Below are 15,010 nucleotides of genomic sequence, written 5' to 3'. Positions count from 1 at the left end.
CAAGGCTAAGGCTGCTGAATGCAAAGATGATTTTCCCTTTGAGACAGACGTGTGATTCTCCTGTCTGCTGGAGTATGTGGCCTTTCTCTCCTCAAAGGACAGAAACAATGTCACACTGTGTGTGACGGCTGCGCCCCTCCACCCGTGCTGTCTAGACTCCATGGACTAGCACTTAAAAAACAAAATAAAATAAAAATAAAAACAACCCTGCGCCACCAAGGCACCACTCGCCCATCTTAAAACTATTTCTGGCAGGAGAAGAATGCTTCATTCAGGAGCCGCCCGACGGGGAGGCCAGCGGGAGGGAAGGGCTGCAGCCCGGACGCGGCCCCAGGCAGGCGTCACGTAACCTGGAGCCTGAGGACCTGTGAGCCAGGTATCTCCCAACCAACCATGCAGAAGAACGCAACAGGCCTCCTCAGGCTCAGGGAACCTTCTACTTTCTTCTGAATCGGACAGTCTAAGGCTCCCCAGAGAAAGCAATGCCTTCCAGGGTCAAGAGTGAGACCTATCTGCTGGCCGACCAGCTGGTCAGGCCTGGAGGGATGAGCTGGCAGTCAGTCTTTACCATCAGCATCAGGAGGGAAATGTAATTTTTTCAAAGCTCCCACTGTGGTATTCATCCAACAAATACTTTCTGAATTCCTACTGCACACAAGGCATCAACAAAAAGTACTTCTCCGAAAATTTTATCGCCAAAGGGCATATTATAAGAAGTGGATGCCTTCAAAGAAAAGGCGACATCAGAGAGTGATCTGTATTTGTTGACAAAGCAAGAACCACTTTCAATCACCTCATCTTTTTTTTAAAAAACACACAATTTCCAAAGGTTGTAAATACTAGAAAGGAATGCATCTCATTCTTCCATTCTTCATCAGATTTTAAGATCTAGAGACACACACTCTAAAAAAGGGTAAAAGGGACAGTGGCAACAGTAGAATTCAGGAGAAACATTTGAGCCTAATGGAACAGGGTTCTTGCCATTTTGATTACTTGACAGCTGAAAATTTTAAAACAAAAATTTTAATGAACAAATGCAACCGAGAATAACTTACACAAAGGGCAGTGCTTAACCTTGGCAGGAAGGTGAAGCCAGGACCCTGCGAAACATGGCTCGAGGCAGCTTAAACCCCAGCACTTAAAGCTTCCAGTCATCAGAGCCCAAACAAAGCGACACACTGTGGTGTTCCCTAGTCACCGGACCCTGCCTGCAACAGAGGAGCAGCGGGGCTGCCATCCCGGGCCCTGGGGCAGGTGCCCCTGCTGCCCGTCACCCTGGATGGCAGGGCAGCGCCCTCCTCTGGGAGCTCTGCTAAATACATGCTAAGAATCTCCAGTCCTCGTTTAGGGGCTCAGGCTGAGGGAGCAACAGATAAGAGGGAACAACATTGACAGCAAAAGGCCTCGAAACGGTCCTGGAGTGAGAAGCGATTCCTCTACCTGTCTCATAATCCACAGGAAAAAAGGCAGACACATATGCAGACACACCACAAGTGTGTGCACATACATGCACACACATGTATGCACCCAAGCATACACACGAGTACACACACACACACACACACACACATACACACACACACACACACTGGCGCGCACACATGTGTCCCCATCGACAAGCACAGGAATGCACATGTGAACATCTACCCCCATCCCCCCAACCCCCAAACATCCGCCAGCAGGGCCCAGTGAATGTGCAGGAGCTGAGCTCACCTGGGCCTCTTGTCAGTGACGGCAACACAGGTGTGCTGCGGGGGCACCGCCATCCATTTCTTGGCCTCCACGACCAGGGCGTCTGCATCCACCAGGCCAAATCCATAGAGGTGGCTAACTGAAAAGACAGGGCCTTCAGACCCAGCCCCCCCATGCCCAGGGATGGCTGCCTGTTTCCCCCCATAGCTGCGGGGCCATAGCCAGCTCCAGAGTGCCCCGGCTGCAGCCCCCGCCCCCTCAAGGACGCACCAGGGTCCCGGCAGCCTTACTCTCTGGACAGAACTCTTTCAGACCAGAAGTGAGGGCCAGAAAATGTGTCCCGTTTGGGGGCAAAGTGAAAGAAATGCTGGGATGGTCTAGAACTTTCTTTCTGTGAGATAAGAACCAGTTTCTTTAGATTAAAGGGAATTCTTGGCATCTGTGCTCCCAAGAGAGTCCCTTGGACTGCAAGGAGATCAAACTAGCCAATCCTAAGGGAAATCAGTCCTGAATATTCATTGGAAGGACTGATGCTGAAGCTGAAACTCCAATACTGTGGCCACCTGATGGGAAGAACTGACTCATTGGAAAAGACCCTGATCCTGGGAAAGATTGAGGGCAGGATGGGAAGGGGATGACAGAGGATGAGATGGTTGGATGGAATCACCAACTTGATGGGTATGAGTTTGAGCAAGCTCCGGGAGTTGGTGATGGAAAGGGAAGCCTGGAGAGCTGCAGTCCATGGGTCGCGAAGAGTCAGACACAACTGAGTGACTGAACTCCCTGAGTCTTGAACCAGATGACAAAAACAAGACCCAAGGTACTGTGGCTCATGCAAACACACGTGCAGTAGACACAATCAAACAAGGCTCCGCTCTTCTCTTTTGCCATTTGCTTTCCCTGTGGAATTTCCAGGGCGTCCAGGGAAAGCAGCATCACCCAGCACACAGGCTGGCCCGAGTCAGTGTTTAATCTGGCTATGCAGGGGAGTTTCAGAGTTAGGAGGCAAGGTTAAAAGCTAGATACAACCCCTTTTCCTACTAATTAGGCCAAAACTGAAATGTAGGTCAGGTCCTATTACAACACACCACTACCACCAACATCCCTGTAAGACAAGGATGCATCAGGTCTAGTCAACCTCCTCATTAAAGGAACGTCTCTTGGAACTTGGGGTGACAACACTTGACCTATATTTTACAGAGAGGAATGTCAGGCTTGGTGTCAAAATAGTTGGATCTGACTCTAAGAAAAAGGAAAATGTTCTCCTTAATATACCATGGCTGAATGTAAATCGTTTTCAAGTGTCTCTGGTAAGAAGACAGACAGACAAACCCAGGAGCACACTCCTATCACCACCTGCTCAAGAGGCCTCACATACCTGACTGCAAGCCTGACCATGGGCTGAGCTCACAGTACTGGGTCAGTCCCAATCTGTGATGGCAGACAGCCCTTTTAAAACATTAAGGACTTGCTGACAGAAGTTCTACAGTTATAAAGTAACTCACATAACCATCTCAGTGTCTTCACTGTACAGATGTGGAAACTTAGGGACAGCTACTCAGGGCTAAGAGTGCAAATTGCCCTCAGGTGTCACATAAGCAAATTTCATTTATTGTGATTGGCATCAAGCCCATGACTGACGGGGGCTTCCCTGGTGACTCAGGTGGTAAAGAATCTGCCTGTAATACAAGAGACCTGGGTTTGATCCCTGGATTGGGAAGACCCCCTGGAGAAGGGAATGACAATCCACTCCAGTATTCTTGCCTGGAGAATTCCAAGAACAGAGGAGTCCAGTGGAGTACAATCCATGGGGTCACAAATAGTGGGACATGACTGAGCTACTAACACACACACATGACTGACTAGATGTAATACAGTTTTCTTTTAGAATATATTCCTTTGTGTAAAAAAAAAAAGGCAAAAATTTAAAGAGAACCATGAAGTTAGTAATGGTACCGAGGCCCCTGATGTGGCAAAGGTTGTGAGGTTTAGGGAGCCCAATACACAAGTGACCATAGGTACTCTCCTTAAACTACTAAGTTCGTGCTCCTCATTCTTGTGACACACAATTACTGTCATCTGGGTTTTTTTTTTTTGTGTGTGTGTGTGTGTGAGAAATCCATGTTCCCCCATACAAGCTCTGGGAGGTCACCCACAGGCCCTGCCCAGCCCCCGAGTCTTGGCCGCACCTTTATGACCAGCACCGTTCACCTTCCAGTCGTTTGCTTTGAGGTGGGCCGGCCTGGACGTCTTCACCAGCAAGTGCTGGACGTCCCTCCAGGTCAGCTGGCTGCTGCAATGACACAAGGACAGACAGCTGTACTCACATCGGTCAGCAATGCTGACCACCAGGTCCGTCAGAGGCGGGGCGTTAGGGGCTGGCCTCACTCCTGTACTTGAGGAAACCCCAAGACACCACCACTTGGCAAGGGTAGATGTCACACCCTCTTGGTCAAGAATCATTTTTGATCCTCAATGCCTGAGATGAGATGGTGCAGCAGGTGACCTGACACCCACAGGGGCAAGTCCAGCCTTGGGCCACAATCCCCCTGAATCCATGAGATGATGGTACTGTGTGTTAGCACGTGGTGGGAAAACCTGGACTGGTCTGCATCCCATGAGGGAGTGCTCTGTGTACTGGGGCAGTTCAGCCATCACCTGTCCATACCCCACTCCCAGGACTACTGGCCACACGTTAGAATTTGAGATTCTAGTTACTCTACCTTTATGATATATTCATTCTGGTGTGGAATACAAGCACTTCCTTAAAGAACACTGGCCTACTACCAAAAATGCACAGATAAGATATCCTTGCCTGCCTTTTCAACACTTCTCAACACAAGCTCTCAAGACCCCTCTGTCCACAGTGCTAGGACTGTGTCACAGACAAGAGCAGACACAGCCTTCGACATCTCCTCCTCAACAGCACCTGCCTCACAAACATCTTTCCAACTGCCTGCTCTTCGCGTGTGTGTGTTTGCAAACATGCATAACTCGAAATGTACCATCTTAATGGTTCTTAGACATACAGTTCAGTGCCATTAAATACATCCCCTGTGCTGTGCAGTCATCACCACCGTTTACCTCCAGAGCTTGATCATCTTAAGCCACCGAACCTCTGCAACCGTTAAGCACCAACTCCCCTCCTTTCTCCCATCCCCGGCCCCCACTCCCACCACCTTCCATCTCTGTGAATCCAGGTGCCTCACATGAGTGGAGTCATGTGGGATTTGACCCTCTGTGACTGACTTAGTTCATGCAGTGTGATGCCCTCTCTGCTGCAGGGGTCAGGTCTCCCTTCTCAAGCTGAACTACATTCCATGGCTGCACAGACCACACTAACCTATTGATGGATGCCTGAGGCACTTCCTCCTTTTTCTATTGAGTAACGCTGCTACGAACATGGCCGTAAAAACATTTCTTTGAGCCCCTGCTTTTAATCCCTGTGGGTGCACACCCACAAGTGTAATTGTTGGATCACATGATAATTCTTTAATTTTTTTGAGGAGCCATTACAGTTTTTCTAACAGCAGCTGCACTGTTTTACTTTCCCAACAAACGCCCCCTCTTTACCTGCTTTCCTCCGAGACACTCATCTGTAGCTTGGGGTGTCCTCACCTGGCGGGGTGTCCTCCTCTCCGGGGGCTCTCACTCCCTGGTCCTAGCCCTGGCCTCCCCTGACTTCACCACATTCTCTCTACTGTGCTTGTCCCTGGCCAGATATTGGCCTCCTGGCTGCCTCATCGTAACTGCTTCCATCGGTCCAGTTTCCAGAATTTCCTTGGCACAAGCTGACCTGCTCATCCATGGCCCCACCTGAGGACCACAGCCAGTCTCACTGTCAGAGGAGAACCTGTGGCCCCAGATGGCCAGGGCCACGTCCTCTGGCAAAGAGGTGGGTACAGACCACAACTCTGACAGAGAGGCCGGTTGCAGGACATGACCCCTGCTGGAGAGTTTAGGGACAGGCCACGCCCCCAGAAGGAGAGGTCAGGCACAGACCATGCCCTCTGGTGGAGAGGGGACACAGGTCATGCCCTTTTGCAGAGAGGGGGGCACAGGCTGCACCCTCTGGTGGAGAGGCCAGGCAGGGACCATGCCCTCTGGTGGAGAGGGGGGACAGACCACACCCTCTGGTGGAGAGGGGGCAGACCGCACCCTCTGGTGGAGAGGGGGCAGACCACGCCCTCTGGCGGTGATGTTGGGCACAGACTGCTCCCCGTGACGGAAAGGCCGGGCACAGGCTCTGTAGTCCAGATGGCAGATGCCGCCTCAGCCCCATCCTTGCTTGTTTGGGCTGGTCCCTGCTCATGACCATGGGGCCCACAAGGATGCAGAATGCCTCCCCTCACCTGGAAGCTTAGCATAAGGCACCAGGAAGCCTGGGCTTCAGTGGTGATGACAGAGGGTCCAGAAAGGGAGGCTGTGAGAAACTATTTTCCTAGGGGGAAACCCACCTCTTTTCTGATGATAGTAATAAAATCACACTCACAGTTGTATGGAAACATATCTAAGAAATGGTGTTGGACATGGTTTCTCATGAAGAAGGGACTGATGTGGCATTCCAAGACGGCCCTGAACTCCCTGCTGACCCTTGGGGCAGTTCTCACACACTAGGTTCTTCCTTCATCCTGTCACTTGCTGCCTGCTGGCCTCCTGCCGGAGAGTTTCTCTCCTCTCCTGGGCGACCTGGCTTTGCCAGGAAGACACTGCACACATGAGCAGCAGTCCTGGCCCTGGAGCCTCCAAAGCCCCTCAGCTGAGGCTGGCAGTGTGCCCATTATAACTCCTTCCTCCCTTGACCAACCCTTGCACTTACACGCTCTAAGTGGACACTGTGTCTAATGATGCCTGCCATCTGTAAAATTCTGAGGATGGGCTACAATGATGAGGAGATAGCGATCAGGGAGTTCATGAGTCCATAGGCCAGGTTTAATGGAACGAGTAGCACAAAACAGGGCTTGTTTTCTATGCATCCTCAACTAACAAAATTCCTTGCACATTTCCAAAAAGGGAGGAGAGAAAATATAAAACAATGAATCACTAAGTATGTGAATGCAACTTTCCACACAAATAACTACTTAGTATTTTTAAAATGAGCCCCAGGACACAGAAGTTGACATTTTGGCCTGAAAATCAAACCTACCTATTTCTTTGTTAAATGGGTAGCATTTGAGCTTTATGCTCTTTCTCCTGATGCAAATCAACAAGCAAAACACACATAATTAGATGGACTCAGCAACCCAAACACAACTTCTTACAAGCTCATCTGCAGCAAATGACTCCTTCAAAGGCACAGGTTGTTGTTGGGGGCCATTGTTGATATTTAAACTAAAACCTGTTTTGATCCCATGACCGTATGCCAAGTGGACCTATCCAACACATGGCAATTTTGGGGTTTTTATGTGGCTTGAAGCAGATAAATCATCACCACTCATGAACCCCCTTGACAGAGGGCAGCTGTATTGACCTAAAGTGTGATCTGGAGTGTGGTGCAGGCTTGAGGTTTGTACCCACCCGCTTCCTGTGCCCCTATGAAGGCAGGAGGCTGTGAGCTTGAAAAAGGGAGAGACAGGAAGGAGCCTCTTGACTCGTAAGGACGGCCTGAAAAAGGAAGACATCCTGACATCTGCTGTGACATGGGCAAACCTGGGAGACACTGTGCTGAGTGATAGGCAAACACTGTGACTCCATTCATATGAAGGCCTAGAAGAGTCAGACTCCAAGACAGAGAACACAGCTGTGGTTGCCAGCTGTGTCCCTTCCCCAAAGTCACATGTGGAAGCCAGAATCCCAGGACCTCAGATGTAACTGCCCATGGAGATGGGATCATAAAGAGGTTGTTAAGGTGAAATGGGGTCCATACGGTGGGCCCTGATCCAGTGTAACTGGCATCCTTATCAAAGGATCTAAACACATACATGACAAGGAAGACTGGTGTGCTACAGTCCGTGGGGTCACAAAGGGTCAGACATGACTAAGTGACTGAACAAACACACACGCACAAAGAAGGCTGCGTGAGCACATAGAGGGAAGGTGACACACCAAGGAGAGAGGCCTCAGAGGAAACCAGCCCTGCAACACTCAGCCTTAGACCTCTGGCCCTGGGACTGTGAGACGGAACATCTCCTGTCTAAGCTCTGTCTGTGTGTTTTGTTGCGGCAGAGCTGTCTCCTGGGGACAGGAGCTGGCTGGACAGAGAGGGACATCCTGCAGGGGGTGGTAGAGATGGTCATACAACAGTGAATATACTTCATCAACTACACACTTAAAATGGCTTAAATGGTAAATTTTAAATTATGTGTATTTTGATACATTAAACACCTTTTTTAAAAAAAGAAGAAAAAAGAAAGGTAAAGAAGGGAAGGCAAGTGAGAACTTACTTTGCTTCCAAGGCCAAGGCGATGATGCCGGCAACCATAGGGGCCGAGACCGAGGTTCCGGTGTGGCCGTCTGTGCAGCGCTGACGCAGGTCCGTAGTCACCTGGCGGGGGGGGGGTGCAGCAAGCAGCTGGGTCAGAGGCTGCGCAGGACACTGCCCTGGGCAGGCTGACTTTGACCCAAGGATGGAAGAGGTGCTATGCAGACACATCTCAGGGACAGAGGTTTCCACGGGTCTGGCACCTCCAGCAACAGGCTGATAGTGTGGTGGGGAGATGGGGTCCCAGCCACACACCCACACCTCTGCAGATGCACCCCGAGACACCATGGAGAGATGGAATGAAACAGAGGGGCCTCCACAGCAAGACTCCTTGCCAGGGTCCCCATCAATGACTCCCAAGTTGCCCCAACTTCAGAGCAGCGTGAAAGACATGCAGGTGCCAGGTGGCCTGGAGAGCATCTCTGCTGTGAGCCAGAGACCGGGGATGGGTCAGAGGTCACAGACCAGCCCTACCAGGATGTCCTCCTCGTGGCTGGCAGTGTTCCAAAGCCCCCGCCCTGTCTGCTGCAAGAGCTACACGCGGAGCACCGTCGGGCAGGGCGCAGACTCTGAGTCTCACCATGGCACGGCCTGACTGCACCCCCCTGAACTGAGGTGGCGACCTCACGTAGGCACAGGCAGGAGACATCTACTGTGCTAGGAGGGGTGCTGGCCCTGCAGTGACCCCCATGCTCATGCAAATGGAGTGAAGGTTGCCACCCAGCTAACTGTTAAGTCAGGGGTTTATCCTGGATGATCCAGCAGGCCCAATGTAATCACATGCCCTTATATCTGTCAGAGAGATGTGGCTCAAGAAGGACTTGATCTATGCAGCTGGCTTTAGAGAGGACGCAGGGGATGCAAGCCAGGAAGGTGGGTGGCCCACAGCAGCCAGGAACTGGCCTCGGCAGCCAGCCCATGAGGAGATGGGACCTCAGTCCTAAAACCACAAGCAACTGATGTCTGCCAACATGTGGGACACGTACTGGACAGGCCCTCCCGTTGAGCCTATGGAAAACATGCAGCCCAGCTGACACCTGGCCTCAGCCTTGTGAGGCCTAGAAAATGGGCCCATGGAGGCTGCTGCACTTGTGCCCCCAGAGCTGTGAGATGGCCCAGCTGTGCTGTTTCCAGCTGGGAATCTTGGGATCATTTGCTATGGTGCCAACAGGAGACTAACATACCTGCAACTGCCAGGCTCCAGCCACCCATCTGCAAATCCCTGAGAAAGAATTTCCCCTGTGGGAAAAGTCCGGAGCCTCTTACAAACAGAGTGTCTTTCCTTTGTCAGCCCTCAGCAAGGCCGACCATCACACCAAGAGAGGGAGCCTGTGCGGGTCACACACATAGGAAGACTCACCGGGTACTGGTAGGGACCAGCCTACTTCCCTTCCTCGACCCTGGGGAGGGCAGGGAGCCGCGAGGAGGCTGCACCCTCTGTGACCCCAGGATCCTCCTGCCAATGGGATACTGACACGCCCTTCCCAGGGCTGCTGGGGAAGCAACACTGGTGCCTGGCACATGCTTGTGCTCAGTCCAAAGTGGCCGGAGGGAAGTGGGGGTGTCTGGGCAGGAGACCAAGCTCCTGAGAGCAGGGTAGGCCTGGGGCTGGCTCTGCAGCCTCAGAGAAAAGGGTGTGAGCAGAGGAGCCTCCCCTGGCTAGCAGAAGGGGATAGTGGAGCCAGGGTGGGCCGCCCCCTCCTGAGACCCTCTGTGCTGCTGGGGCGTGGCCGTGTTAACGAGAGTGTGAAGGAGGGAGAGGTGCCGCCTCAGCACCAGGCAGTCGTTGCCGTCGGCACTCGGTGCACGAGAGTGACAGGGGCCCAAGCTACACTTGCTGTCGGATGCCTGCCCGAACACAGACACGAGCTGCCGAGCATCCAGCACAGGGCGCGCCCCCTGGCAGAGTCTCTAAGGGACTCAGAGCAAACATCTTGCCTTGGCTGAGTTGAAACAAAATCACCTGGCACCTGTGCTACCAGGGAAGGGCCCTGGACAGCTGCTGCCCACTGTTTTCTCCTCTGCCCTCCGCCCAGCGACACCCAGTTACCGAACGTCAGGGCTCAGAGAATTCTTTATGAAGAGACACAGAAATTAAGGCATTCTGTAGCTAAGGTGTGTGCTTGTGCATGTACACACACACACACGCACATAAACACACACATGCACCGGCTGTGTGACTCATTAAGCACACAGAACTGCAAGCCCTGCTCCCAGGGACGGGGCCCCCTCACACGCACCATCCCCCTACTCCAGCCCAGGCTTCTGACAGGTCCTAAGTCCACGCTCAAACCAGCTAGATATTTAAAGCAACAGGACACCATTCAGCATCTCAGCACCATCCCAGGGATGCGTGTTCCAGCAGAAAGGAAAGTAACAACTTAATGAGTACTTTTGTGAGTTGGCTGAGGCCAATGCCAGGCTGGCAACAGGAGGACCGTTGATCCTCCCAGTGCTGCAGAGGACAGTGGGCAATGGGAAGCCTCAGGCTCCTTCAGGAAAGTGTAAAAACGTGCCTGCAAATAACATCTACAGATGTGGCCAGGCAGCAGGAGAAATGAAAAGACGCCAGGGAGTTTTCAGGTTAAACCACGCCTGGCCAGCTCCAAGGTCTCATTTTTTAGACATCTAAAAACCATCCTAAGGACTGTGCACTTGAATTCTGCATTGACTTCAACTTGAAACCCTCCCCTCCTACCTTTTTTAAAGTATGAAAGCACCTGGGGAAGGAACAAGCATGAACTTCACCCATACACTAAAGTAAAAGCTATTTTTAAAAGATAAACCACACTGATTTATGTTCATTGAAGCCACTGCAGCAGACAGAAAACCACTCTCAACCTAAAGGGTGTGGAAAAGTCCTTTTGTGAGGAAGGGAACACCCAAGACACTCGGATTTCTAAAACGTTTCAGTGTAGAGCCAAGACTTTCTCTCCTTCTGTTTTACATGTTGAAACTGAACGGGCCAGTTGGACCCCAAGCAATGTGGCCGCAGAATTTAGAAAGTTAAAAAAAGACACTGTGGTGAGAATGCACCCCATTCTTAAGGGTATTTTTAGACCCCCAAAGCCAGAGAGGGTTTTAATTGATATTCTGTGCCAAAATTAGAAAGGCAGGGTCTGAGGGAGGCTGCCAAGGGTCTGGGGTTTACCTCGAGGCACAACCAGTTCCCTGACGGCCAGGCTGGCTGCAGCTGGGTCCAAACTGCCCTAACGGCCTCCTGGGACTGTGACCAGGAACCCTGCCCTCTCTCGGGTCCCAGGAGGACTCATGGGACCAGGACCAGGAGCCCTTCTCCCTGGGAACCCCCTCTGGACTCATGGGACCATGACCAGGAGACCCCACCCCCCAGGGCCCTGTGAGGACTCATGGGACCAAGAGCAGGAGTCCCCACTCCTTGGGGCCCCTGAGGACTCATGAGACCAGGGGCAGGCGCATCCCCCTCCCACCCCCAAGACCCTTCTCCAGACTCACGATTCTGCGCTCGTAGAAGGCCCCGCTGCTGTAGGTGGTGGCCAGGGTGGACGCACACTCCTCCAGGTACCAGGGCCTGTGGCCGTTCTCGGTCGTGCTGCTCACGGAGATGGTGTAGACGCTATTGGTGTAGCCATCGCAGGAGCAGTGGTCCCCCTCACGGCCGCCATTCCCCGACGCCCAGACAAAAATGGAGCCCAGGCCTTGCCGGCCCTGGATGGGAGGGTGGGGACAGGTGTCAGCCCTCACTGGACGCCCCCACTGGCTGGTCTCAGTGTCGGGGAATGGCAGCCGTGAGGGGGACCACTGCCCCTGCGATGGCTCCAGCACACCTCCCCCAGGAGGAAGCTCAGAAGGATGCACTTGGACCAGATGGGGGCCCCAAATGTGTGGTTTCTGGGCTTCTTCTTGATGTTAACAGAGTCCTTGGTGAAACTCTGGACCCAGCAGAATGACGGGACAGTACTGAGGAGCCCTCCCTGCTCTTCAGGGGAAGATGCAGGCCCTCCCGTGACCTGTCCTGTCCCGGGGCCATGCCAGTGCCTTCCTCTGTAGCGGCCCATGGTCATAAACACCACACTGCACCCCATGTACGCTGATGTGGGAGCTGAAGGCTGAATCTAACTTTTCTGAATTGTGAGAGCTAGTCCTGGGAGGGAGAGGATGGAGGTTCTGCAAAACCAGCTGCAGTTGCTCACTTCCTGGGGAGAAAGCTCCTTGAAAAGCAGGTGGCCCAGGACCTAGGGGACAAGGGCCAGCTGCCAGAATGCCCATGGCCATCCTAGGAGAGTGCCCTGGGGCCTCCACAGGGCCAACATTGACGCGCTCAGACTGCCAGCTTGGCCAAGCTCCATCCTCACCCACAGGCCCAACCCCGCTCCTTCAGCCACAGACACCCGCTGAACAAGCACACCAGTGCCAGATGGAGCTGACCTGTTGGTACAAAGGCAGGACCTGCTAGTGGGTGCAACTGGTCCCAGAGGGCAGAGCCAACACCTGTCTCCAGATGGGTGGGCACCCCAGTCTCCGCACACCCCCCACCTCCCTATCCAAACATGCAGGAGGAAACCCAGGCTTTCCCCAATGACTGGACAATTTAAAGGAAGCTTTCAAAGGGATCCTGCAACCCTGGTAGCCGACTGAAGCTCAGCTTCTGATGGGATGTGGACATGTGACCCCAGCACCCAAGGCCACCTGGGTTGAGGCACCCACCTGCCCCGGAGGCGCCAGGACACCCCACATGTGGCCCAAGTGGACCCCAGGGCCCGCCCTCTTGTGCCGGTTTGTCTTTACTCCAACATCCCCGCCAGCTCCAATCTGGGGCTTGAGAGACAGCCCAGCCCCCAGCTCAAAGCTGCCTCATCCACTCTTGTTCCCACATCTCCGGGGAGACCTGTCCCAGTGGCAAGGAGCCCAACAGAGAGGCTGCCCATGGTCAGCACAAAGGGCAGTCTCTAGAAGGACTGAGGACACGGGTTTGTCTGTGCAAGTAACACACACGAAGCTCATGCAAAGCAGCAAGAATCCGAATGAAATTCAGTCAGAGCCTGTCTCTGATTCTCTGATGAGAATCACCTCTGGACACCTTCACCTTCAGTCCTCACCACACTGCAGTTTACTGATCAAAGGCCATTGCTACTCAAGGCAGGGGGAGCTACATCCTGCTCCCGCTTTGCAGAGCGCTGCCCACACCGCTCACACGGCCCACACTCGTAAGCACCCGCACTGCTCACACCGCCCACACTCATGAGCGCCCACACTGCCCACACTCACAACCACCCGTACCCGTGAGCGCCCACACCGCTCACATGGCCTGCACTTGTGAGCACCCATGCCGTTCACACCGCTCACACTTGTGAGCGCCCATTCCGCTCACACAGCTCACGCTCGTGAGCGTCCACACCGCTGACACTCATGAGCACCCACACCGCTCACATCGCTCACACTCGTGAGCGCCCACACTACTCACATGGCCCACACTGCTCACACTACTTACACAGCTCACATGTGAGAGGACAATGCCTGGGTCTCACTACGTTGCAGGCATGGGCTTGGCTAGTCCAGGTAAGCCCAAGTCCGTGTTTCTAATGAGCTCCCCAGTGATGCCGGCAAACAACAGGGGCCTAAATGCCAAAGACTTGCATCTCCTCACTCTGCACTTTGCAGGAACCCCTGACCCCTGAGTTCTCATGGGTGTCAGGGTGTCCAGAGCCTCTCTCCCTTCTGAGAACAGTCTCCTGGAAAGAGTATGGGAACGGGGCAGAGGAAACTCCCAGGGCTGAGGTGTAAGGAACGTCCAAGCTGTCTCTGAGGACTGTGTGTTCACGTTCCACATCTTCTGTTCACCTGGAAGCCACAGGATGGAGGCTCTAGGGCAGTGGGCCCCAACATTTTTGGCACTAGGGACCAGTTTTATGGAAGATGATTTTTCCACAGACCGGGGTGGGGGTGGTTTTGGTATGGTTCAAGCACATTACACTTATTGTGCACTATATATTTCTATTATCATTACATCAGCTCCACCTCAGATCATCAGGCATCAGATCCTGGAGACGGGGACCCTGCTCTAGGGTGAGGATGTGTCAACCCCAGTTGTGAACTCACACTCCTGTTCAGGAAGACACCACCTCCACTCCTCAGAATGTGTTTCGACATCTTGCCAGGGAAGCGGATGGCTCATCTGTGGATGTGGAGTGCTAGTGAATGCCTGGCGCTGGACCCAGCCAGTGGCTTCAGCCACAGTGTGGTAGACTCTCCCCTTCTGGGTGACCAGCCACATGAGGACCAATATCCAACACCTCTTTATACTAAAGTACAGCATCTGATGGTGCCTACCAGAACCCATACCATCTACCAAGGATGCAGTCAGGTTTTACAAGTGGGGCTGCAAGTGACAAATGGGTTATCAAGGAGGAAAACAGATGGAAGAATGTGGTTTGGTTTGAGACCATCAAATTTCTAGAAGGATTATCAGTGACAGCTTCTGACAGTTGCAATTTAAGCCTCCCTATGTGACATATTTTATTTAGAAAGACTAAAAAAAAAAAACCCATGAAATGACCTCAGTATCTCAGGAAACTGACACGAGTGGTGGGAACCACGTGGTCCCACTGCAGCTTCTGCACTCCCGATGGCTGAATGAGGCTGGCATGGCTCAGAACTCAGGACGCGGAGCCCTCATAGCTCCCAACACTCCACCCTCTACAGCTCACCTGTATACCCAAGAGAGGTCAGGCCAAGACAACCATCCCATCTCCTGGAAACAGCCCGTCCTCAGCTCTCAGAATCTTTAGAAATCATCTCATAGAAATGACCGACACTCAGGATTCACACCTCTCCAAGAGCATCTTCAGGGATGACCCTGGTGGTCCAGTGGTTCCGACTCTGTGCTCCCAATGCAGGGAGCCCAGGTTCGATCCCTGG

The 15,010-nt window shown here is 52.9% G+C and overlaps 1 protein-coding gene across 3 annotated transcripts in view; it reads right to left on the bottom strand.

Moving 5' to 3' along the window:
- The window catches only part of PCSK6 (proprotein convertase subtilisin/kexin type 6), a 165,862-nt gene that overhangs the window by 47,185 nt on the left and 103,667 nt on the right, over positions 1-15,010 (bottom strand). For 2 of the 3 annotated variants that reach the window (XM_043921578.1, XM_043921579.1), the window contains exons 8-11: positions 11,588-11,800; positions 8,076-8,176; positions 3,882-3,985; positions 1,714-1,831 (exon numbers count right to left, since the gene is read on the bottom strand). In XM_043921578.1, the coding sequence (XP_043777513.1) occupies positions 1,714-1,831; positions 3,882-3,985; positions 8,076-8,176; positions 11,588-11,800 (536 nt within the window). The remainder of the gene's footprint in view (positions 1-1,713; positions 1,832-3,881; positions 3,986-8,075; positions 8,177-11,587; positions 11,801-15,010) is intronic. The other variant, XM_043921580.1, reaches the window with a different exon arrangement.

The sequence above is a fragment of the Cervus elaphus genome, chromosome 13 (assembly GCF_910594005.1).
Source record: "Cervus elaphus chromosome 13, mCerEla1.1, whole genome shotgun sequence".
Lineage (NCBI taxonomy): Eukaryota > Metazoa > Chordata > Mammalia > Artiodactyla > Cervidae > Cervus > Cervus elaphus.
Note: the sequence above shows the minus strand (reverse complement) of the source record. Positions and strands in the feature narration are given on the sequence as shown.